Raw genomic sequence first — 26,307 nt, 5'->3', positions numbered from 1 at the left:
CTTCCCTAATTTAATGTTGTAGTTTGACTGAAATATGATTGAGTTTCCTAAATAACCATTAGATATAACTGCAAAATTCTGCCTAAAAGTGCAAAGTGCACATTAAAATAGAGATATTTAAGTTGGCCCATGGAAGAAAAGCATGAACTTTTTAAAATCATGGTTTTACAACTATGTAAAATACTAGAACAGGAAGACAGAAATTATATTCTCCTTTCATGAGGCATCAAATTTTACCACTGGGAGTTATAAGGTTTTATTTGTTTTGATACAAACAAATCTTATTCCTTCACTGTCAACAGACACAGAGGCTACAGAATATTTACAACCTTTGGAGAAAAGAAAATGATTAAGGAAACTAATTAAAAGAAGCAGACACCTACAGTATGATTCAATGTAGCTACGTTCTCTTCTGTTTCTTCAATCCTGGATTACTGCTGTGGCTAGCCTGATATTCACTGTCAGCAGAAATGTTCCTCAGGCTAGAACTACAACATCTCTGCCCTTAAACGGGACAGATGAGGTTGCCAAGAACAACGAAACAGTACTGACAACAATGGGGAATTTCAAAGTATGGGTGAGGTATTACCCTGGGTATTACCCTGGCTGTTCATCTCCTCACAGAAATCTAAAAAAATAATGAAAACTATGGAGTTTTCCAGTTAACATGCAGTTTGTACTGTGTAAACAAAAGAAGTAAAACCAGACATTTAATGTCCATTTTAATTAGCTTAAAAAATGATGACCCTTTTCAAGAATTTGCAAGAGACCGGACTTGTAATGAAAATACACTTCTTTTACTGTTTCTATCATTAATGCTAAAATCATAATATTTTGATTGAGGAATAATCTCATGGCTAATTTAAAGCATATCAATTTTTTTATGAATAATTATATATAAACATAATTTTTTCAGGTCAATAATTTTCACTTAATTTTGAAATGTAAGTTTTTATAGGAAATAAAATTGTCTCAAATTCAGATGAAAATAATTGGAATATAAAAATATTCATAAAAACTTTGAAAAGTTTCATCAAACAAAATAGTTGATAGATAATTCATACTTAATCATCCTTTGCATAAAGGAAAACCTTACTACTCAAATGAATCACTTCTAGATATCATCATAATGAAGATGATATTTAACTTGAGGAAGAATGTTTAGGAGGAATACACAAATTCAATCTACAGTAAATTTTTCTTGTAATTTTTAAGATATTAGGACTTACCTTTAAAAATGTAATTGATTTTGGAATGAATTTTACATATGATACATTTAACTCGAGTTATTAGAAGATACAATAACTTTCTTTTAATATTTTATTTAATTGAGTTTATAAGTTATCATTAGACTAAACCACATAATCCATGTTGGCAATCTTCGTTAATACCTACCATTCTGAATTGGATTTAAACCAGTAATTTTATTTTATGTGTCATTAAATTTGCTCTTTGACAATTTCATACACGAATACAGCAAGGTCTTTTTATTCTTACAGCAACTTCATTTATCTCCTACGATTGCCATACCACCCACCCTCTTAGGTCCCTTGTCTATATTCTTGTGTTTTGTTTTGTTTGGAGACCCACTGATTTTAACCAGGACCACATGATTCAGAATCTACCAAATGATGGTGGGCTTACCATTTGGGACACAACTCTGCAGAAGCACATTAGAAACAAAGGAAAAAACGCAAAGATGGGGGACTCTTGACAATGACAGATCACACAATCTGATTAATATAAGTTTGATTCTAGAGGTCACAGAGAAAAAAAAAAAAAACGTACTAGCCACATCTAGGTAATTGAAATTTTGAACAATTTATTCTGTCATTTTTAAGTATTGGGCCAATCATCTCATTTCATACGTGCCATTCAACATTCATAATCAGATCTCAAAGTAATGAGATAGGAAAAGTCCTTGCTCCTGCATTTACATTTTCTATTGTGAACTGTACCAAACTAGAGATTTCTGAGATTTTATAAGGTAATCATGGCACAGAAGCGGTGTATAGGTGAAAAATATAGTATTTTCCTACATTAATTATTTGTATTTTAGCATTTTTACAACAGAAGCTCTCAGTTTTATTAGTGTGATAACTAGTTTCACTGGAAAACCCATAACAATAGTGAAAATCCACTTATTATAGCTTATTCTTTTCTGAAGTTAACTATCCATCTTCATTAGTTATATTAGCATTTTTATCATCTCTCAGTGAAATTCAGGACCCATCCACCTTTACATATTAGCATATATAGAGGATAGTCTTTTATTCCTTGTCAGTAGTACTTGATTATTTAATTTTTCATTTAATTTTAAATGAATCAATATAATTGTTTTATGAAAAGTAATTGCAATTTTTTTAAAGATTTTAATATGTACATAAGCATGGGTGCAAATATTAAGAACAGATGAATGTAAGACAGACTGAAGCATGTGAGTGTGGCGTTCAGAAAGAAGATAAAACTCAGAAGGATCTTCATACTTGCACATAATTAAATCATCTGAGACTATATTATATTCATATGCTGATTTTTGAAAGGATATGAATTGTTTTGTACCTCCTACCATTTGAGAATACAAGAAGACAATATTTTATATGCCAAAAACAGGGCCCTCAATGGAGAGAAACTTGCCAGTACTTTGATTTAGAACTTGCCACCCTGTAGAAGTAGAAGAAATCCAATAAATGGCAGAATATTCATTGTAGAAGCAAGGTGTAGTCACTGAGCCACTGATATCTCAGAACTAATTACATGGCAGCTATGGTGGATCTTTTGAGAATATATATATATATATATGTATATATTTGGATCTTGACACTGGTAAAATATGATGGATCAAAGCTTAGTTTTCATATTAATGCTGGAAGCAGAACTTCCAAGATTGTGGTGATGACATCTACCTGGTTTCTTCATTCCAGTAGAATAGTAATTGAGAACAGTAACATTAAAAAAAAATACACCTTCCAACAAGAGACCCAAAAGTCACCAAAGTACATCCTGGGAAGAAAAGTCAGTTCCACAGTCCAAGTGCACTGTGCTTCTAGGACAAGAAAGGGAGAGTTATGAAAGACACGTTCTAATCAAACTGTCCTGTCAAAGAGGGTTGAATGCATGGTGTGAAAATATCTTCATCTGCGACGGTTACACCTCGGTCCACTCTGAGCACAAGAGCCAGAGAACAACAGAACCGTATGGACAACTCTTGAACTGATACGATGTAAAACCCACTAGATAACAACAAACGCATCCTGAAGCTGAGACCCAAAAAATGGCAGCCTCATTCATGCCTGGTAAGACAAACACAATTACCTGTCAATGTGAGCACTGGAGTGGGTAAGACTAAATCAACTATTCAGACAATGAAACCTTCATCCAATTAATACTCTCAGAAAACAACACATGGCAAGTACTAACACACAGTGTTCATGTTGAGAGATAGTTTAAAAAAAAAAAATTGTAAGGGAGGGATGATCCATTCTGACGATACAGATTTTTTTTTTTTCAGAAAACCTGCTGGAATTGCTTTGAGATGATACTGTGTATTGACCAAACCATTCAAAAAAATGTTTAGACTAGAGAAGCAGAAACGCAGGCTGGCAGAAATTCCTCCTGTAAAGTTCAATTTAAGAGTGGACTCTAGGGAAAATGAGATCTCTTATGAAGAAATAAGCAAGAAAATTTGTTTGTTTGTTGATGTGGACTCAATATGTAGCCCTTGCCAGCTAGAAAACTGGGTATGTAGTCCATACTAGCCTCAAACTGAAATAGTTACACTTGTCTCTGCTTTCCAAGTGCTAGGATTAAAGGTGTTCTACCACGCTAGCAAGACAGAGATTCATTTCAATGATGGTTTATTTTACTTTCATTTTTTTATAATTTATTTTAAAAGCATCTTTATTCATTGCTGTTGAGCCAAGCAAACTGGTTTAGCCATTTCAGAAATCAGTCTAGAGGTTCTATAAAAAGCTAAAAGCATAGTTGCTAAATAATCCAGCTATACTTCAACTTCTCACATGCACTAGGGACTATTCCCTACAACAGACATATCTACATATCAGCGTTCATTTAGGCTCTATCCATAATACACATGTTACAGAACCCGCTTAGATGACCTTCAGTGGATGAATATATAATGAATCTCTGATACATATATATCATGGAATTTTAGAAACTTTTAGAAATGAGATTATGATATATGTGGGGACGTGGATAAAACTGAAATCTATAGTGAATCATTTAACCCAGGCCAGAATCACAAATATCAAATGTTCTCTCTCATGTGGATTTTAACTACAACTTTTTAGAGTAATGTGTTTATATTTGAGTCAAAAAGGTTATAATGTCAGTAAAGGTTAAAAAGACATAAACTGGCTGTTCTAAGGAGAACAGATGGAGAGACCTTAAGAAAAATGAGTTTTTATAATGTATTAGGTATAAAAGTATAGAAGACATGAAAAAGTCTAATCAGGAAGAAGAGTACAAGGAAGAACAGAAAAAAGGAAGAAAATGGGGTATTCAAAATTAAGGCTATGGAGAAAATATGGAATATTTCATAAGAACAAAAACCAAATAAAAATGTTTGAAGAGAGGAACCCATAGATGGACAAAACTCCTAAAAATCTGAGAGCTGCAAAATACAAATCCCAGTGCCAGGTGTGGGATTAATCAAAAAATCCCCCAGCAACACAGGCTAGAGCCATTGTTTGTGCTGGCCATCTAAAATTGATGATGAGACTACATTGCTAAAGATCTGGCACACTTTTGTTACAATGTAGTGATTCTTTCCTCTCTACCATCTACTTTCACAGCACAAGTAGGTACTATGTAGGCTGCAGGGGAGGAGTCCTCAACAGTCTTGCCAACCTCAGAATGTTGCAAGCTACCATAGTGAAGGTAAGCAACTGCTTTCTGACTGGATTTATGACCCACACCAAAGGAAGAAACATAGGCCTAGTGCTATAAATCTATTCAACAACCCAAGACTGAAGAGGTAGGTAGTTGGTACCAGAGGGGGAACCAATAAATGTCATTTTGCTAAATTATTATAGTATTAAATTTACCTAAATTTGAATCCCTATGTCTACACACTAGTATAAACAATGAACAACATCCTAGTGAATGACAAATGGGTCATTGAAAATATCAGAAAAGGAATTTTAAATTTCAAAGAACAAAGTTTAATTAAACTTACACATAACAGAACCGGGGAATAAATGAAAAGCAGCACTAAGATGTACATTAATAGCTATAAACGACTAAGTTAAAAGGAGATCTAAAGTGAATAAATTAATGATGTAACTTAGTTCTTAAAAATACAATAAAGAACAATTACAAGACAAACCAACTAGTACAGAGAAAATAATAAAAATCAGGACAGCAATAATGAGATGGGAAAGAACAAGGAATCAGTGAAAACGAAGAATTGTTTCTTTGAAAAGCCAAATCTGATTAAAAATCTTTATTCAAAACAATGCAAAGACAGAAGAATAAACACTAAACGTGGAGATAAAATGAAGACATTAAAACAGATACCCAATTAATTCAGAATACCATTATGATACACTAAAATTGTATTTTAATACATTGAAAGCCTATGAAAAGTGAAAAAGCAATTCTAATGCATATGCCATATCAAAATAACCAAAGGTTATTTTAGTATAAACTGCTTGAACAATTTAAAATAATCAATGAGATTAAGGCAGCTATAAAATGTTGCCCAAGTATACAGTCACAGTAAGAAGCAAATCGAGTTTTAAAGAAGCAACCGTATAGCTCCTCTAAATTTCCTGTAAAAGACATCAGAGGAAAACCATATTTCATATTATATAGCCAGAATTAACCTGCTGTCACTCCAGAAAAATGTCATAAAGAAAAAGATAGCCCAAAATTCCCAATAAATATTTGCAGACTGTGTTTAACAACCCATCAAAAGGTCATTTCCAAAGACCAAGTAGTTGGGTTCATTGAAGACATGAAAGCATGATTCAGCAGCATAAATCAGTAACCAAAAACCATCACATAGACTCAATGGCAGAAATCTCATGATCTTATCAATACCTGTAGAAAAGGTTCTTTACAATATCCAGTAGTCCTTCTTCAAAAAAAAAAAAAAAAAAAAAAGAAAGAAAGAAATAGGAGAAACATATCTCAACCCAATAGAGACTATATAAAACAACATCAAAGAGAATGTTGGACAATCAAATCATCTTCCCTTATGTAATGACTAAGCAAGGATGTTCACTCTGTCCACTCCTATGAAGTGCAGTGTTTGAATACTTAACAAGTGCAACACAACCATGAAAAGAACTAAAATGGATAGGAAAATGAAATGGTAAGCTCAAATTATTCTGGTATGCACATACTATGGAGCTATGCATAAGAAACTAAAGACTACAGCAGAAAATTCATGAAAATAACAAACAATTGCTCAGAAGTTTCACAGAAACTTCATGGTAAAGGTTGAGATAAGTGGTTGAGTGCTCAGTTCTAAATGAAACATCTATACTAAACCCATCCTACTGTGGGAGTTGTCTTCTAGGCACAAAAGACTATTATGAGTGACATTCCTGAAAAGAAACTCTGTCCCTATGTGAATGACAAGCTCCTGGAAGGAGTCTGTGTCTTCAGAGAATGATGGAGTGATTGAAATTGCTGTATTGGAGAGAGAGTGGAAATAGACTAGTTTTAATCAAGAACTCTGTATGTGAACTAACATCTTCTGATAATAAACAAAAATCTCTTACAAGCTATTAACATAGTAGAACACTAGCTTCTACCAATCCAAGGCTTGTAGTGGAAGGATTGGGATGCGAACCTAGCCACAAAATTTTGACCTACAATTTGTCCCACCTACAAGATGTCCTAGGGTAAAGATGGTACAGAACTTATGGAGGTGGCCAAAATATGGCTGGTCCAGCCTGAGACCCATGCCATAAGAGGAGCCCCCTGCCCCACATGGCACTGCCTGGAGTGCCAGAACCAGAGGCTGATTGCCCAGAGACCTAGGATAGATCCAAATACAACTGGCAAAAAAAAGTCAATGAAATGATTCCTGATGACACTCTGCTATACCCACAGACCAGAGCCTAGCATAATATTCACCAAAAAATGCTTCATCCTGCAACTGATGAGAGCGGATGGCTAGACCCACAGACAAACATGAGGAGTCAGGGGAAATCCTACAGAAGAGATGGAGGAAGGATTGTAGGAACCAGAGGGGTCTAGAATACCACTAGGAAGCTGTCCACAGAATCACCTAACCAGGGCTCATAGGGGCTCACAGAAACTTAACCAACAATTTGAGAGACTGCCTGGGTCTATGCTAGGTCCTCTGCATATATGCTATGGTTGTGTAGCTTGGTGTTCTTGTGAGACAACTAACAGTGGGAGCAGGGAGCTGTCTTTGACCCTTGCCAGCTTTGGGGACCCTTTTGCACATACCGGGTTGCCTCATCCAGCTATAATATAAGCAGATATGACTAATATTATTTTAACTTGATATTTCTGTGTTTGGTTGATATCCCGAGGTGGCTTGCCCTTTTCTGAAGGAAAAGGAGGAGGATTGGGTACAGGGATGAAGGGAGGTAAGGGAGCCCTAGGAGGAGAGGAAGGATGGGAAACTTGACGGGGATGTAATATATATGAGAGATGAATAAATGAAAAAGGAATAAAGAGCCAGGAATGTGGTCAGAGAGCATCTGAGGTCTGTAAAAACGCTGCCCCCTTTTCTGGTGCACGCTTATCTTTGGTGTTCCCACCAATGCATTTTTTTTTAAAATCAGGAGTCCAGTTAGCGAGAATGAGGAGGGTTTATATGAGCGAGAATTGTTGAGACCAACAATGTATTTTTAAATTGCCTTAATTTATGACTTTCATTGTTCTGCTAAACTATAAAACCCTACAGAAACTGCTTCCACATTGGACCATGGAATGTGGGATGACTTAAGTTTATGTTTCTGGGGCCTGGTCACTCAAAAGGGCTCCAGAATAGGCTATCTAGTATTCCACTAAAGCTGAGAGCTGTGATTTTAACATTGATACTATTGAATGCATGAACTCATAGCAGCTAAGGGTTACCTTCAGAAGATCAAGCCAGCCAATATCCTGTGGCATATATGTTTATATTACATGCATACTCAACACACATGCTCACATGGGCATGCACACACTCATAGACAAATACACATACTCAGGTAAACACATCGGCACACACACATACAAACTCACACAGACTCACACACATACAGACACATACACACATATATACACACAGACACTCACAGAGACACACACCCACACAGACACACAGAGACACACAAATATACATACACAGACAGAGAGACAGACACACACACACACACAGACACAGACACACAGACACACACACTCAGGCATACACACACAGATGGTAAAAATTAGAAAGTGGTGCTGGGAGGAATAAATGAAAGAAACGGAGGAGAGTTGAATGCAGAAAAAGAAAATAAAAGGGTAAATAAGGTCAAACTATATTATTTTCTTTTATGAAAATATCCTTATAAAACCCTAATTATGTATGGCTAATAAACAGCAGTAAATAGTATATTTAAATAATAAATTATGGGGAAAGAAATGTTATGGTAAAACATCTACATTCATTGGTTATTTCCATAAGAGTATTTCATGCAAACTGAAATTATTGCACTTACTAAAACTCCTACAATGCTTCTGAAGTTCATAAAGAAAAATCAAAGCCTGCTATTTGTTGTTCAGAGAATTAAAATCTGCAAGGCACACTTCCAGTGCATACAAAGATTAGATTTTGGAAAAAGAGGAGTAATGGATTAGTCTTGTTTCCAAAAGTTTTCAGTTGGGACATTTTGATGACGCCATGTTTTTGTCATGAAAGAAAGTTTTTCTTCTCTCTAATGGCAAAAGTGTTCTCTTTAAAAAGACAATGATTGATTGGAAGATTATGTGGAGTTTGGGGAAGAAATCATGCAATCTAATTTGTTGTACCAATTTACAATGCAGATATAAAAAGATTCAAATTCTCCCTCATGAAATTCACTTGTGTTTAGTGGAGCTTAATAAAATGCAAAGGAGAATAAATTACTAATACTAATTGGTATCCAAAGGCAAATGTGTGATAATTTCCTCCTATATCTAGAAAAGGAAAATGTGTATCAAGCCTATGAAAATGCAAATAATGGCACTAACCACCTGCTTAATGACAAGGGCAAGTACAACCTGTTTCTGTTACATAATTCATTTTCTATTTATTAGGAAATTTGAATACTTGACGTCTGCTGAACAGCCACAGAACAGGTGTTTTCTACTGAAAACCTTGCTGTTTTAAAGTTGTTTGCATCTAAAAGAACATAAGGGCAGATCCCTACACTGAACTAAACTAACTGTAAATCCGATTTTTTTTTTTTGAGTCTCAAAGCTCACAATGTTTAATCCTTTCAAGGAGAATACTATCTTTTTAAGTAGCAAGAACTCCAGGGAAGTTTTAAAATAGCTGAAAATAATTGTTCTTGGAAACAGGGATGGAGCTTGGCTAACAATGATGAAGTCTTGGATTCCATCCCAGCACTAAAATGCATATTGTCCTGAGCACAATCATATGGACTTCATGGAGGTATTCACAGGCACTAGTTGCACCTATATATAAGAGAGTTAGTAACTTCTCAGGTAGTCAAATCACATCTCAAATAGAGTAAAACAAAGTTTGGATGTGGAATTTATACTTTGTGTTTGGATATACAAGACAAATAAATACCAATGTGCACAAACATATATACATATTTAAGTAATTTAATATGATTAAACAATTGTGTGTTGTCCTCTTAGTGACTTTAACATATTATATATGTATTTGATCATTGGTACTTTAAAATTTTATCTTTATTCAATAATTTAATGATTAAACAGTATTTAAATATATCACAAAATTGGGAGGTAGGAGGTGGGTTGGGGAAAAGTTGGAGTTTAACAGTAAAAATACTGTAATGAAAATCTGAGACAATAAAATATTTTTTAATTAAGTTCCTCTTAATTTATTTTTCATTTAATTTTAATTGAGTCCATTTAACATGTCAGGTAGTAGCTATGCCAAAAAAAAGCTTGCATCTTCTTCACAGGCACTGGGTTTCAGAAAATCATCAAAGTGGAGGATAAAAACATATTTTGTACTTTCGATGTCAAATTCTATGCTTTTGTAAAATGTAGGGCAAAAAAATCAAGTACAAGTGTGAAGGTTCAGGAGGTCTTCGCAAGCATTTTTAGTTGAATGTCAATAGTACATTGTATAATGACTCTAATGAAGGAAGAGACTGGAATATAAATACAATCCAGAGCTGAATAGGGAAAACACTTTACAACCCTTAAACTTTCATTGCATGCACTTACTGTAATAGAAAAATCATAAATAATCTTCATAAGTATAATTAACAAAGAGTACATATACTGGTAATTACTTAAGTTTTTAACATACATAGAATTTAAGGTAGCCTTTTTAGGGTGTGCTGGTCAACAATGCACTATCCAGGTAACTGAGATGGACCCATTCACAAAGATTAGTCACTGGCATTAAAATTTTCTGTCATACATTTAAACTATAGTTCTGATGAATTTTAAAGTGTCTATAGAGTCTGCACTTGAGTGTTGAGAAGAGAGCTTCATGTCAGGTTCAGAGAGCTAGGAACTTGCACAACTTCCTGCAGGTTAAATTTCTACACAGTGTTAATACCACATTCATATATTCTCAGTAGTTACAGATGCCATATTGGCATTTATTACCATCACTCTTCAAAGTGTTCTTCTCATTACTAAAATCAAGTATGTACAGAAAAAATCATGAATTTTACTACATAGATAGTTATTTGATAGGCAATCTCATATAAGAGATCAGTCTATATACAGAATTAGTACAGGCTTGTGTCTTCACCTTATATGTGTGAAATAGTTTTTAACAGTTGAGAAATTGCTTTTTGTTGTTGTTGTTTTAGATTATTATTATTATTATTATTATTATTATTATTATTATTATTAAGAGATTTTTTGTTCATTTCACATACCAACCACAGATTCCCCTGTCCTCCCTCCTTCCACTCCCCAGCCTTCTCCCCAACCCACCCCTGATTCCCACATCCTCCAAGGCAAGGTCTCCATGAGGAGTCAGCAGAGCCTGGTACATTCAGTTGGGGCAGGTTCAAGCCCCTCCTCCCTGCACCAAGGTTGCACAAAGTGTCTCATCATAGGCACTAGGCTCCAGAAAGGTGGCTCATGCACTAGGGACAGGTCCCAGTCCCAGTGCCTGGGGGCCCCCTATACAGTTCAATCTCAACAACTGTCTCGCCTATCCAGAGGGCCTAGTCCAGTACTATGGGGGCTCCTCAGCTATTGGTCAACAGTTAATGCGTTTCCACTAGTTTGGCTAGTTGTCTCTGTACTTTTTACCATCATGGTCGTGATGTCCCTTGTTCATAGAATCCCTCCTCTCACTCATCGCTTGGACTCCTTGAGCTCTGCATGGCACCTGGCCATGGATCTCTGCATTTGCTTCCATCAATCACTGGATGAGGGCTCTATGATGACAGTTAGGGTATTCAGCCCTCTGATCACCAGAGTAGGTTAGTTCAGGCACCCTCTCGACCATTGCCAGTAGTCTAAGGTGGGGTCATCCTTGTAGATTTCTGGGAACTTCTCTAGCACTCTGTTTCTCCCTATTCCCATGATGTCTTCATTTATCATGGTATCTCTTTCCTTGCTCTCCCACCCTGTCCATGTTCCAGCTTGAACCTCCATTCCCCTATGTTCTAGATGCCCCTCAACTGAAGAATGGATAAAGAAAATGTGGTATATATACACAATGGAGAGAAAAACAATGACATGAAATATGCAGGCAAATGGATGGAACTAGAAAATATCATCTTGAGTGAGGTAACCCAGACTCAGAAGGACAAACATAGTATGTACTCACTCATAAGTGGATACTAAATGTAAAGCAAAGGATAACCAGACTGCAACCCACAGCTCCAGGGACACTAGCTAGCAGGGAGGACCCTATGAAGGATGCTTGGATCACCCAGTGAAGGAGAAATAGATGAGAGCTACATGATCTACATCAAACTGAGGGTGAGGGAAATAATGGAGGGCAAGGGATGGGGAATGAGAAATTGTTAATGAAATTATTTCACTTTTTTATTCCTATGTTAGTATGTAAATACTTTTAACAATTTGGTTTAAATACATTATATTAAAATATACACATGTACACACAAACTCAAACACACACACATACACACACACACACACACACACACACACACACACACACACACACACACACATTCATGCACACATACCCTGCCTGACTTACTCCTTAAAAAAATGGATACAATGGAAACAGTACCAAATATTCTTGTTTTGAATTTTACCAGGCAGAAACTCCTCTGCAACATGCAAATCAGGACAAAATCACTTTCCCTGAAAATAGGGAATTAGTGTGGATTACAGTTCACTCCTCTTCTTGCAATTCACGAGTTTATTACACTTGCATTTAACACAGACAGAAGAACTTTATAGTCAATTTCTACTTCACCACATGAAATATATATGTTTTAAAAGGCTAGCTTTTTCCTTCAGGCACATTTCTGTTGAAAATTGTGTAATCACAGAAAATATTCCTGTAATGAATTTTTAAAGACTAATGCCCATTATGAGTAGTAAATTCATATAGGTTCAGAGATAACTCTGAACACTGATTATTTAAAATTGTTTATGTAAAAGTGAAATCATATCCTTTGAAAGAAGGACATTCAGATTGGTATGAGAAACTATAAACAACTGGATTAAAAGCATCACTGCAGGATATACATGTTGAACTATAACTTGTAATGATATCACAATAACTTTTCTTTACTGAGAGGTGACAGACCATATATAGTTCTTCTTATGGAATAGCCACGTCTACTGAAGTGTAAAGGGGCTCTCAGTTACCTCCAAAGAACAATCTAGGTCATTCCAACCTATGCCTAGGATCTGGTATATCACAATCTTAAAAAAAAAAAAAAAGTGAATTAGTGATTATGAGCCCATTCCAGCTGGCCTTGTCTATGACTCACCGTTTAGAATATGTGTCTGTACTGTATCATAAAATGCACACTAAGATACTTTTCTACAGCACATCAATAAGAATACAATAAGAGAGTACGTGTACTATACTCATCAAATGGTCTACTCTTAGTTGGAGGTTAAAAATGAAAGGGAAAGCAGAAAGAGAGAGGAGAGACAAGAGAGAGAGTGGAAAGACAGAAAGAGAGAGAGGAGTAAAGATAAGGTTCCATTTAAGACCCTGGGTGATGGAATGGCAGATGTGTGTCAGCATACTGGGACATTCTATTAAATTCTTTTATGTGAACATAAAAGTACATAATTCCTCATTAAGTTAGATAATGTCCAATTTTTTTCTGAGGAAATGTATAAGTAAGAATAAAAGATATAAATGAAATAAAACATAAATACCTTAAAATAAATTTATAATTCAATATATCATTATTTATAAAAATAAGATTAAAATAGTGAAAGAAAAAATTGGTTTCTACCCAATCATTACACCTATAAAAATATTATAATATGACTCTCAATTTTATAAGGTATTATGTGCCAGATTAAAGGGAAATAAAAAATAAATCATATGCTAAAATTTATCTACATTTTATATTACTCTGTGTGTGAATGATACATTTTTAGATAAGTAGTCACCCATTAAATCAACACCACAATACCCTAAGGTATGCATCATCCCTACAGTTTCTTTCTTTCTGATGTCTCATACATTATAAGATGTAATACCTCAGTAATTATTTAGTTGGCATTATTGTATTGTTAATTACTGACCCATGTTACAAGTGGATCCTAAAAATTACATGTTTTGCCAAATTTTTAGAGTATTTTTATTTTATAATTAATTTAATTTCACATATCAACCACGGATTGCCCCGTCCTCCCTCCTCCCATCCCTCAGGCCACCCCCCATCCACCCCCCACTCCCACCTCCTCCAAGGCAAGGTCTCCCCTGGGGAGTCAGGCCAGGCTGGCAGACTCAGACAAGGCAGGTCCAGTCCCTTCCTCTGTACTCCAAAACTGAGCAAAGTGTCCCAGCATAGGACCCAGGCTCCAAAAAGTCAGCCCATGCACCAAGGACAGGTCCTGACTCCACTGCCTGTGGGACCCCCAAACAGTTCAAGCTAATCAGCTGTCTCACTTATCCAGAGGGCCTGGTCCAGCTGGTATTATCTGACCAGTCTTTCATTTCACACCTCCCGGCTCCCCAGACCAGCACTTCCACTCCAGTTTCCTTCTGTGTGCCCGAATATTACTTGAAATGCATGTAGCATTTCAACAAGTATAACTGTGTTTTGTCTACAGAACTATGCATAATAGACTGCTAGTTAATGATGCTTGAAAGTTATAATTAGAAATATTTTCATCCCTAGAGTCCAACCGAGGCACCAAACTTTGTCACAAACTTAGGGGTAAAGAGAATAACTAGGTTGAAACATTTCTTTACTTGCACCAAATATTTCCCTCTTTTTAGGATTCCGATAATATTGCTTGTTAAATCAGACAACTGTTAACCACACGAAACAACATTAGCTATTCCTAAACCAGCAAAGTTTGTGCCAGTTACTATACCTGACCCAACTTATCTTCTTACATATAGCAAGTCTATCATTGTGATGTAGCAAAACAAAGGAGAGGCACACTCTAACACTGGCTTCTGTTTCCCAGAGGACAAATATCACGAGACTGGAAAGTGCCTTTATACCAGCATGTTATCTGCACCTATCATATCTAATAAATGTAAATAGAAACATTTGAATTTTTACACGTTAATGCCATACATAACTAACTTGCTTCCCACCCATTTCTGATCAGGAAACTACTAAAGCAGGAATTACAAAGCAGTGACAATTATCCAAAATGTGAAGTGAAACTAGAAGTTTCCATAGGTTCATTATTTTGAAATTGTAAAAGTCTTTGTTGTCTAGTTCCATCTGTTTGCCCTCAAAGTTCATAATTTCTGTTTTCATTACATCAGAATGGTATTTTATAGTGTATAAGTGCCACATTTTCATTATCTATTCATTGGTTGTCGGGCATTTAGGTTGTTTCCATTTCCTATCTATTGCTAATAGAGCAGCAATAAACAGACCACCATGAGCTGAACAAGGATAACACCAATGAACACACCAAATTTCATTTGGGGAAAAGCTCCAACTGAAATATTTAGAAATATTAGTAACATGTGTCCTACACACACACACACACACACACACACACACACACACACACACCAGACACACAAAATACTTTGTTTCAAAAGGTTAAAACATGTACACACAATTTGTTTCCAAGACAATATATTTGAAAACCAGTTGACTGTTACCTCAATGGCTGGCATGATCATACTCCAGATAAATAGTGGGTATGAATACAATGGCTCTATCTCCATTGTGTGCTAAGTCTGGGATCAGATGCTGACTCAGCTGGTGGGAGTCGTAGGTAATTAGTGAGTTACTTAAGACTGGAAGCTAGCCGGGCGGTGGTGGCGCACGCCTTTAATCCCAGCACTCGGGAGGCAGAGCCAGGCGGATCTCTGTGAGTTCGAGGCCAGCCTGGGCTACCAAGTGAGTCCCAGGAAAGGCGCAAAGCTACACAGAGAAACCCTGTCTCGAAAAACCAAAAAAAAAAAAAAAAGACTGGAAGCTAAAGCAGGACAGCAATTGCATGGTGATATTTCCCCGCTACACAAGAGTAAAACCAAGCAAGTGTTGTTTTATTTATGAAGTCAGTAATTAGATACAGCTATGAACAATATGCAGTGCCTAATAATTTACAAACAAGAAAAAGAAACGGTGTATTAACTAAACACTCCTAAATAAATGAATAAACTGATACTGAGCACAAAGGGACATACCTGAAACATTCAAAAAAAAGTACAAAGTATTTTGATTTCTATTAAATGATTTCATAAGCAAGATCTTTTACATTGGAGACAGACAGCTCAAAACAAGGAAAATTATGGGAAGATGGTGATGTCTGTGGCTCCATTTATATTTAGTAATATTTACACCTAAATGCTAGTGCTCCTTATAATTAAGCATAAACTAAAAAAAATGATAGAATGGTAGATATGGAGGAAGACTTCAGCCCAGAGGCCTCAGGTTGCCTAGTTGAAGAGAATACTGTCTGCCCTTGCTCTGGGCTGCTATAGGTTCAGAAAGATGCGTGACTAGCCATGGTCTTCCCACAGAAAGTTGTATTTGAGTGCAATAAGGAACAAGAAGTTAAAAAGACTGTATACGGTAGCCATCTTAGACAATATGTAAGAAAATATCACTACAAACTTGTCTAAGGACAACCAATTATCAAACTATCATCAGGATACACTTCATAACCTGTTAGACACCTCCTTTCAGAAGATACCTAGAAGCTCTGGCTCCATCTGTGTAATAACTATTGGATAATAAATATTGAAATAAATAAGTAAGTAAATACTTTGATGAACTGCTTTGTTATTTATGAAAAAGAGCCCCCATTTGCCAAGTGATAAAACATGTTGTCTATCAGGTTTGAAACCATGACAGCACAAAAAAACACTCCTGAAATTGTCATGAGCTGTGCTTCAAGCAAACCTTGAATATCCCTCTGTAATTTAGAGGTGGGAACACATGTATTGAATTTGAAGCATGTCCCTGTTTTCCTGACTAAGTTAATACCTTACCAAAATTAAAGAAGCGATATTAACTCATCTATTTGTAACAGTATACAAAGTGTAAAGTAAATAATCGATAGCTAACTCATTGAATATTTTTGGTATTCTTATTGTAAAATATCATGTTTGTTACTACTAGAGAAATTGAGAATACCCTGACAAGTGATAAACAAGCAATTTCATTTTCTCCCTGTACAGTGATCTGTTCCCTTTTGTTGTCTCAGAACAGGTCTGTCATTATACTTGCATACATCAAAAGTGTTAGGATAGAGTTGAAGATCTGACAAGGAAAGGAGACAGCACTGATATCCTCATTCATACTTTTATTAAAGATTATTCTAACCTGCATTCTCATATACTTGTAATCCCTTTATTATTTCCTACTATAACTTGTAAAGTTATAAGAAATCAAGTCACCTTTTCCAGTCACAACAGAATTCTCCATTGCTAACAGGCATAATATATATGATTTTAACTTTTCAGAGATAGGCAATTCAGTTACTTTAATGGTACAACCTAAAAATTTCAATTATTCATTTGTGTATTTTCAAAACATAAGTTAGAAACAAACTTAATAGACAGATGAACTTATGTAGATGGTTTTAAAGTATCTGTCATTTAGCTGTTTTGTAATATCTCATTCATACTTATTTACAGAATTGTGAATAAATAAAAATAAGGGCACATTTCAGAATATTCACCTTACATATACAGCATGTCAGCAATTGTCTTTTCATGAAGGGATAAAATTAAATTTTCTCCTAGAATATGATTTTAGCTATACAGTTTAGCTATCCTATTCTTATTAAAGTAGATGGTTTAAATAACAGAATATAATACAATGGAAAGTACCTAGTGTGACATATAAAAAACTGTGTTTGATGCTCAGAACTTGAAATGAAGAGCCTCCCTTTCTGAAGAAAAAAAAATTAAAAAGAAAAAATTTCAGCTCTATGTTAAAGTTATTCTCAAATAAAATAAGGAAGTGGCTATGATTTTCCAACCCAACTGCAAGGAAAGAACAAAAAGGAAGAACAATAAAGAGTAAATCACAGAGATACATTGCATATCAGAGTTGATGACTCAGCATATATTGAAAGAACTCACTTTGAACTCCATGGGAGCGTACTATTTTCCAGGTTTCTGATGCCACTTCTTTGACATCCAGTTGATAGTGATGAATAGGCACACCTCCATGGGAGTCGGGTTTGTTGAAGGAGATCTTGGCTGTAGTCTGGGACAGCTCTATAATCTTCACTCCATGGGGACTAGAGGGTACATCTACAAAGGAAACAGCCTGGGCAATGAGGAGGACTATTGCTAAGACTCATTGTGCTACAAGAATTTGACATAAAGTGGTGATGTGAAACATACTCACACGGTGCTTAGTGTGGGTTCCCTGTTATTCAGAAACATGTGTTAACATGAAGTTACACAACATAAAATTTGCCACATGCACTGATTGTTTGAAGAAATGGAAGAGAACTGGTGAGTGTTCTTTAGCTGTTAAGGAGCTCTTGATGAGTATATTTTTTGATAGCAATTTTTTATTTTCTTCAAGATTGCTTTGTCTCTCTGAAGTCTTACATTGTTCCTGATGAGCTTTAAGACTTTTTTTTTTCTGTGAAGCATTTTTATTGGTACATTGATTGAGATTATATTGAATCTATATATAAATTCAGATAGATTGGGTCTTTTAATAATGAGATTCTTTGACCTCGAGAATAAAGGATACACATTTGTTTATTCACTTTACAGTCAATTATATTTTATGATTTTTGTGTGTGTGGAGAGATATCTTCTCCTTGGTTTATTATTTACTACATATTGTCTTTAGCTATTTAGGGATTGCTGTGGGATGTTCTGTATGTCAAATGTGTTGCTGATTGGTCAATAAATAAATCACTGATTGGCCAGTGGCCAGGCGGGAAGTATAGGCGGGACAAGGAGGAGAATAAAGCTGGGAAGTAGAAGGCTGAGTCAGAGAGACACTGCCAGCCGCCACAATGACAAAAAGCATGTGAAGATGCCGGTAAGCCACAAGCCAGGTGGCAAGGTATAGATTAATGGAAATGGATTAATTTAAGCTGTAAGAACAGTTAGCAAGAAGCCTGCCACAGCCATACAGTCTGTAAGCAATATAAGTCTCTGTGTTTACTTGGTCAGGTCTGAGCGGCTGTGGGACTGGCAGGTGAGAGAGATTTGTCCTGACTGTGGGCCAGGCAGGAAAACTTTAGCAACAAGGGATTGTTTCCTTGATTATTTTTTTCAGGCAGTTTGATAGTGCCAATACATAGAAATATTATTTACTAATATGTATGTTGGTTTTATATTCTGTTACATTTTTAGACCATTTGTTTATTGGTTTGTGTGGGAATTGTTAGGTTTTATATATAAGACTATGCAAACAAAGACAATTTGGAAGTGAGTTACTATTCCCCTACATAATTCCTTCAGTTAGGATTTCTAATTCTATGTTGAACAAAAGTGGTTAAAAATATTTATTCTTGTATTTTTCTGCTGTGGAGGAAAGCTCTTCAAACCCCCTTCCATCCAATATGATGTTACCGTGTGTTTGTCACAGATAACCAATGTGGCCTTAATTATGCTGAGGTACCCCAGAACTGGACATCTTGTATTATCTGACATCAGTTTGTAATGTAAAACTATAATGGCTGAAGCAACATGGTCCTACATTTTTTGAGGCAGCACACTATTTTGTTTTCTGACATGATGCTGTCATATGTTCTTCCTAAATTTGGCCATGGTCTTAGCTTCTGAGGATTGGATAGCTATGAACAATGGGGGTAGATGTCACAGGCTGTGAGTCAGGTTTTCCTCTTTCAGATTCTAACTATGCATAGAACAACATCATGACATCAGAAGAAACTGATATTTATAAACTCTTTGTTTATAGATCCTGTCTGTTCAATATTTAATCTTGTTTCCTATTTTAACTTTCTCTCATTTATCACATGGATTGAATAGTCCCAGTCTTCTTTGCCCAGATTCATATTGGCATTTTAGATGAAAAGTAGTTCTCACAGCTATGTTTGCCAGAGTGTTGAATCTTGTTCTCGTATTATAGGAGGTTCACATGGATAAAAGCATCTGCAGACATGAAGGAAGGGAGCCACTGGGATCCTCAGTCCATGGTTTAATCTCAGTCTGAGGTATGGCTGTAACATCAGTAGTGTGGCAGCTTAGAAGAAAAGTTTCCTCATCTTCCATTAATAGCTTCAGAACTGAACCCTGGGTCTCATTCGAGCTGTTTTGGCAGCTCAAAGCTAGGTAATGACTACTGAATTTGCTTTCATTTGACTTTTTACACAGGTGTTTATGATCAGTTTGTTCTGCTTATGATAACAAATGCAATTCCCTTATCTGTCTGACTAAAATCCTAAATGAGTTGGGACAAAAAGAACTGAAACACGAAGGCATACTACAACAGTAAGATGTCAACTGTGTCAATTTAAGAACTATGCAGAGATGGGCTTCATCTGGTTCATTTGGATGACTTTTTTTATTTCTAATAAGATTACAGAGATTTATTTTTTCTTGTGACTAATGATCTAATATGAACACTCTCAATATTTCAACGTCAATGTTAAAATATTAACATGTGGGATCTTTTAAAATATGGGCAGCACTCTAGTGTATGCGATGATGATTACAAAAGGAGCTCTAAGCACCACATTTGCTCTTTACTCCGTGTGAGGATTTGTTGAGGGAAATGTTTGCAAGGCAGGAGCCTTCACCAGATACTTTCAACTCTAAGGTACTTTTTAAAATAGACAAAATATGTTAATGAGATGTCTTTATTAAACTCCTCCCCTCAAGGTTCAGGGACCTATGCAGAAGAGGAGACAGAAAAGTTGTAAGAGCAAGAAGTGATGGATGATTCCAAGGAAACAGTGTCTTCTAGACACAACAGGGCTCACAGAGAGAGGTGCACCAGGAATGATGCTTACACAGGTACAAGTCACAAGGGTTCTTGCACTGAAAGCTGGAAGTGGTCACATGCTCCTATCCCTAAAGAATCTGAAATTGATACACACTACTGGCAAAGAAAAAATCATTTTATTCAATGGAGTTATAACAGGTATATTAACCATACTTTATGGTCAGCTCCATGAAAAAGGGTAGTTGGTCAACTTAAAATGATGAACTTGATGGGATTTTGTAGTGCTTATGTCTAATCTTGTTTGGATTGGTTATTTTTAATATTATTGGTCTTTTGATTGGATATTTAGGTTTCCATTTTTTTTGTTTCTATGTATGCATGTATGTTTCTTGGTGTTTGTTGGTTTGTTTGGTTTAAGAAAATGAGAGAGAGAGAAAGAGCATAAAGTTGGGTATGTGGGGAGGTGGGTAGAATCTAGGATGAATCAGGGTGAGAGAACATGATCACCTATATTGTATAAAGATATGTTTTCAAGAAAAAATAGATTTAGAAATGTGTGAACATTAATGTAAGTGACAAAACATCTAAGTCCTTGTCACTTGCTTTAAATTTCAATATTCTCCTGGTTTTCAGCAGCTTAAAAATTCAAATGATTATTACATTGATATATTAAGATGATTTGACTATTTGTGTTCACAATATATCCTTAGAATTGGTTATACAAATTGCATAATCATTTCGAATTTTATTTGTTCATTAACTCAGTGACTCAAATTAGGTAGTTTATTGGGTCTATCTCTGATCTTTAATGTTTTTCATTGAATTTTTTAATTCACTATCAAGATTTCAATGTATCTTGCTATTCTATGAAGTTATATGTATACATATATTCTTTTATATTGCTATCTACAACTATGTTTCATTAGCCAATAAAGTATAACACACTGAACGTTTTGTACACTGAGAAAGAAATTCAGATAGCTGTCTCTCTGTATCTATCTATCTACATATCTATCTATCTATCTATCTATCTATCTAATATCTATCTATCTATCTATCTATCTATCATATATCTAACTATCATCTTTCCATCCATCTATCTATCCATCCATTCATATATTTTATAGACTAAAGATGCCTAGAGAAACTTGAAAATAACAACTGCTTACACCTCATGCTGAGTTTAAATCATTTTCTTGTGGTTGTTGAAAAACAACTGGGTCATTCTGCATTATGAATAAACATCTCCAATCTTCAGTCTTCTACTTCTAAGCCTTAGATAGAATATAAACTTATTCAAAGGAAATCTATGACTTGATCTTTCATTACTTCGCTAGTCCCACTGCCAAACACTGGGCTGCTCACAGACCGTATTTCTGCTGTCCTCCACTAAATGCCTCATTTCTAAGTAATTCTCACTCTTTCATAGCACAGTACTTTTGTTGTCAATGTCACCTTGACCTGTTTAGTCTTTCCATTGTTACTGGCCTCAGTTTTTCTTTCCTATTCAGTCCCAGTTCAAAAGCTGACATCTATTTGAAGCTTTTCCCAGGAACTCCAATCAATCAGAAATCAATTTTATGTTGCCAAGTTTTTTCTTTTTTTTAAGTTCTCTTGTAACCCATATGTATTGAACTCTAATTTAGGTAATGACTGTGTGTCTTTCTTATTCAACTTGTCATTCTGAGATCCAGAAGAATATACTGCACCTAGAGGAAACTCTCCATGCATTTGTCGAGTAGGAAGTTAACTAGCAGTTAGGAATTGGTCAAAAAATTGACAATATCATTGTGACCATAACCTGTGCTTTCTTACAGTATGATCATGAAAAAAAATCAAGGATATTATGATTAGTTACTGAAAATTTCTGTTTACTCAATGAATTCTCTAAATAAATATCAATGTGCACATCTTTACATGGTATTTCACTGAGAGAAGCCTAGGTTTGTAATCAGATAATGGAACTGTGTCTTTCAAATGAACTAACTTTACCCCATTTTATGGTACAATGCCATCTGATCACATAGACCACTGAACTGACAATTACTCTCTATCTACAAAATTCTGCTCAATTGACATAGCTTAACCTCTAATCAGCTCCCTGTTCTCCAAAGTGACTTCTAGCGTTTTATCTGTAACATAGATGAATATATGGGTGGCAGCTTCATGATATTTATGAATTAAATCAATCTTGGAAAGAAAACTAAAATATTGAATTTGACTGGGTCCCGGTAGGTTAAAAAGATGAGTCAAATATGACAACTTGAACTTTAAAAGTGGTAAGTACAGGCCCTGAACGAAGGTTAAGAAAATCAATTGTGCAGTGCTGTATCAGAGATTTCACTTAATATCAATAGGAACAAGTATGCCAAGTAGCTTCTAGAAAGAAGAAAAAAGGAAAAAATGTTATTTATAAGAATTGAATGTCTAAAATAGTCGAGGTCCTTTTCAATTCACCACACATTTACCAATTATATTAAATCTGTATTTTGTAGCTAAAAATGCATTACCCACTAACATCCACTGAAAAGAAAACTTATCTGTATGATCTATTGTAGACTGTAATAACAACTATCTCCTACCTTTGAGCACTTGCTTTCTTCTTGGTGCTTTGAAAGCACAAACTCACATTGTCCTATGTCAGTCCACTTAGGTAGACCTGTGAATGTCTTCTGTGGCATGGAGAAAGGAAACCTTCAGCCCCAAGTGGAGGTTCCCATTGTTAGCTGCTGGATGTTATCTGATCAAACTTTCTTAATACTACTACTTCAGATTGTCCAAGAGAACCCAAAATAAGAACTGGTAATTTTTAAAGAATTACAATACTTATTATCCTGATTGCAACATTACACACATTATATATTGATAAAATTTCTGTATCGTAACATATAATAATGTATGTTTTTCCATAACATGCAGAAAATATAAAAATTATTGTAAAAAGCTTTGCTTCATTATGTTCACAGGCAAAGCAAATAGAAATGATGTTTGCAGGTGAGATCTACTCTGGGAAGCCCTTTGAACCAGTTTACATGTGCTCATGCTCATTGTTAAACCATAGTGTAGACAGAAATATAAGTTGTATTTATGTGCACACAAACATGTCTAAAGGTATAAGGTTACACAACCCCTGAATATCCATTCTGTCTGATATACATGAAATTAATCTATGAATTTCACTAAATTATAATGAGAATTATGATTATAACTACATGATTCAATAAGGCTGGAAATACTTGTCATAATATATTTGATCAAGCTGTTCTACATCAGAGAAAATAGCAAAATGGAGCATAAAGCATAAACTGTCCAATTCATAAATATATATGGTTAGTATCAATGTGTCTTATCTCCATAATAAAATAGAATCAAAATGTTACTAAGTGTTGCATCATCATGGGTAGGACAATGTTTTGGCATTTTAAAGATATTTGAGTGTTTTTTTCTAAATAGTCATATTTCTGAATAAAATGTTTGCCTTCAATTCAGAAAACACTATTCCTCAATGAGTGATTATATGCAAAATGCCATTTACTACCAATTTGTGAGCCACAAATAGTTGTTGATTTTGTCAATAATATTACCTAAGATGATAATTATTTTGTCTCATACAATTATTATGTGCATTTGATAATTTGCCTTAGCTTCTTTTAAAGCTTCTTTGTTTCTAAAACTAATTTAATTTTATAAGACCTCAATGAACAAAGTATGTCAGAGCATTGTTTCATGTAAGCCTTTAGAGTATGTTGACTTAATAAGACCTTTGACTTCTGCTTACTACTCTGGAGACATGTTCTTAAATATCATGCTTGTTAGGTTAGATTCTCCTCCAGCTTGTGGAGAGAAATAGCACAAAGATTACTCTGTGCCCTTTTGATTGCCTCTCGAAGGACCAAGTATGATTTTCTCATTACTAGTGGTATTGATATCGATCAGTTGCTTCATGAAGCAATTCCTATGATGACAAATTAAAAATAATTTAAGATTATATCTATTGCATTGTTTTCTCACTGAATGCTCACACATCCACTGTAGAAGCAACACATTCCTCTTGGATGAATTACACTAGATTTTAAATAAAACTGGCATATTTATGAATGATTCTATTTATGTATATTTTTCAAGGTTGTTTTACATTATTTTAAACAATTTTATTTAAAATACATGTTGCATACTATTAAAAAATCTCACATATACATCAGAAGGAATTAAATTTTAAAATGAGCCTTAAATATTAAATAGATTGTAAATATTCATTATTCATTATGTCAAATTCTTTGTCCTATTTTGTAAACCTTGGTTTATCACTTTAAATAGTGTTTTGCATTATGACTTAAAAAACTATAAACATTATTTTTGATTTCATGTAAAATTAGTTGATAAATCTTATTAACTTAAAATTCCATTTGAATATAAAATTATGTTATGAATATCAGATATTACTGTCCTATACTCACCTGCTAATTCAAGAATATACTCCTGAAATCTTGTGCCTATACGGTTAGTAGCAGTGCAGTTATATCGTCCAAAGTCATTTTCCGATGTAGGGGCAATCTAAAATAATCATAATAATAAAAATGAAAATGCTAAAACACCAAGGTTATTTTAAAAGGCTGAAGCATGTGTGCTTCTAGTACATTTGTTCAGTTATTTTACATGATTCCTCATAGAACTCTTTTGCTTATCCAACAAACATTATTAAATAATGCAAACATGTCTTTTAGTTTCATATATTTTCACTTCTTTTATTTTTGAGATTTTAATATCATTGCATCAATTTCCAATTCACTTTCACCTCTCCAAACCCACCTGTACACCCTCCATGAACTCTTTCAAATTATAACCTCTTTTTCCATTGTTGTTACAGCACATTTGTAAAAACATATATACATATTCCTAAATGCATAAATGCCACCTGCTCAGTCAGTATAATGCAAACATTTTAAAGACAAAATCCACAAAACTAGACATTCGGAGTTGAAGGGTTTCATGCTTTACCTATTAATTCATTAATTGGATCAAAGTCTTCATTTTGCTACATCTATTCAATGGCAAAATTATCTTTGGATAGACAAAGTATAGGAAAAATTTTAACGAAATATATCATGTAGTCAAAGAAAATTCAAAGGAACTGCAAAGTTTAAGACAATATGTTTCTACTAAAAGTAGGTCCTAAAGGACCAGGCTTGCTGAGCACTTGGACCATCAATGGTACAGGTAATGGGTTTTCCTCCCAAAGCTAGGGTTGCCATGCCACAGTTTCAGCTCATGGCAGCTGAAGGAGCCTTGAGCCGGTATGGCTGTGAGGTAAAGCTCTCTAGCCTGGTTACAGAAGGCTACAGACTACAAAGCGCAGCAGTAGTTGAAAGTGGAGGTTTCAGAGAGACTTGCTTGAACTAAAAAGTTTTGGTTGTGGGACTTCTGTTTGGAACTGTTTGCTCAAAATTCATTATGATTCTGACAGCTATACACAGACTAAGGGCAGCTGACAAGCCAGGGCCTGTCTACAAGTGCTCAAAGGAACGTTTAGGAATGGTACCAAAACTCTTTTTGAAATTTTAAATTTAAAAAATAAAATGGACAATAATGATTTCATTACAATGGGACAGTTTGAATTTGCTTATGCATATAGACT

At 35.0% G+C, this 26,307-nt stretch overlaps 1 protein-coding gene across 2 annotated transcripts in view; it reads right to left on the bottom strand.

The window, feature by feature from the left end:
* Ncam2 (neural cell adhesion molecule 2) overlaps positions 1-26,307 on the bottom strand; it is a 431,206-nt gene that overhangs the window by 61,796 nt on the left and 343,103 nt on the right. For both annotated transcript variants that reach the window (XM_052741042.1, XM_052741043.1), the window contains exons 11-12: positions 25,130-25,226; positions 17,876-18,049 (exon numbers count right to left, since the gene is read on the bottom strand). In XM_052741042.1, the coding sequence (XP_052597002.1) occupies positions 17,876-18,049; positions 25,130-25,226 (271 nt within the window). The remainder of the gene's footprint in view (positions 1-17,875; positions 18,050-25,129; positions 25,227-26,307) is intronic.

Source organism: Peromyscus californicus, unplaced genomic scaffold, assembly GCF_007827085.1.
Source record: "Peromyscus californicus insignis strain IS unplaced genomic scaffold, ASM782708v3 Scaffold_16__1_contigs__length_79575227, whole genome shotgun sequence".
Classification (NCBI taxonomy): Eukaryota; Metazoa; Chordata; class Mammalia; order Rodentia; family Cricetidae; genus Peromyscus; species Peromyscus californicus.
The sequence above is the reverse complement of the archived record's forward strand: the minus strand, read 5'-3'. Positions and strand labels throughout refer to the sequence as shown.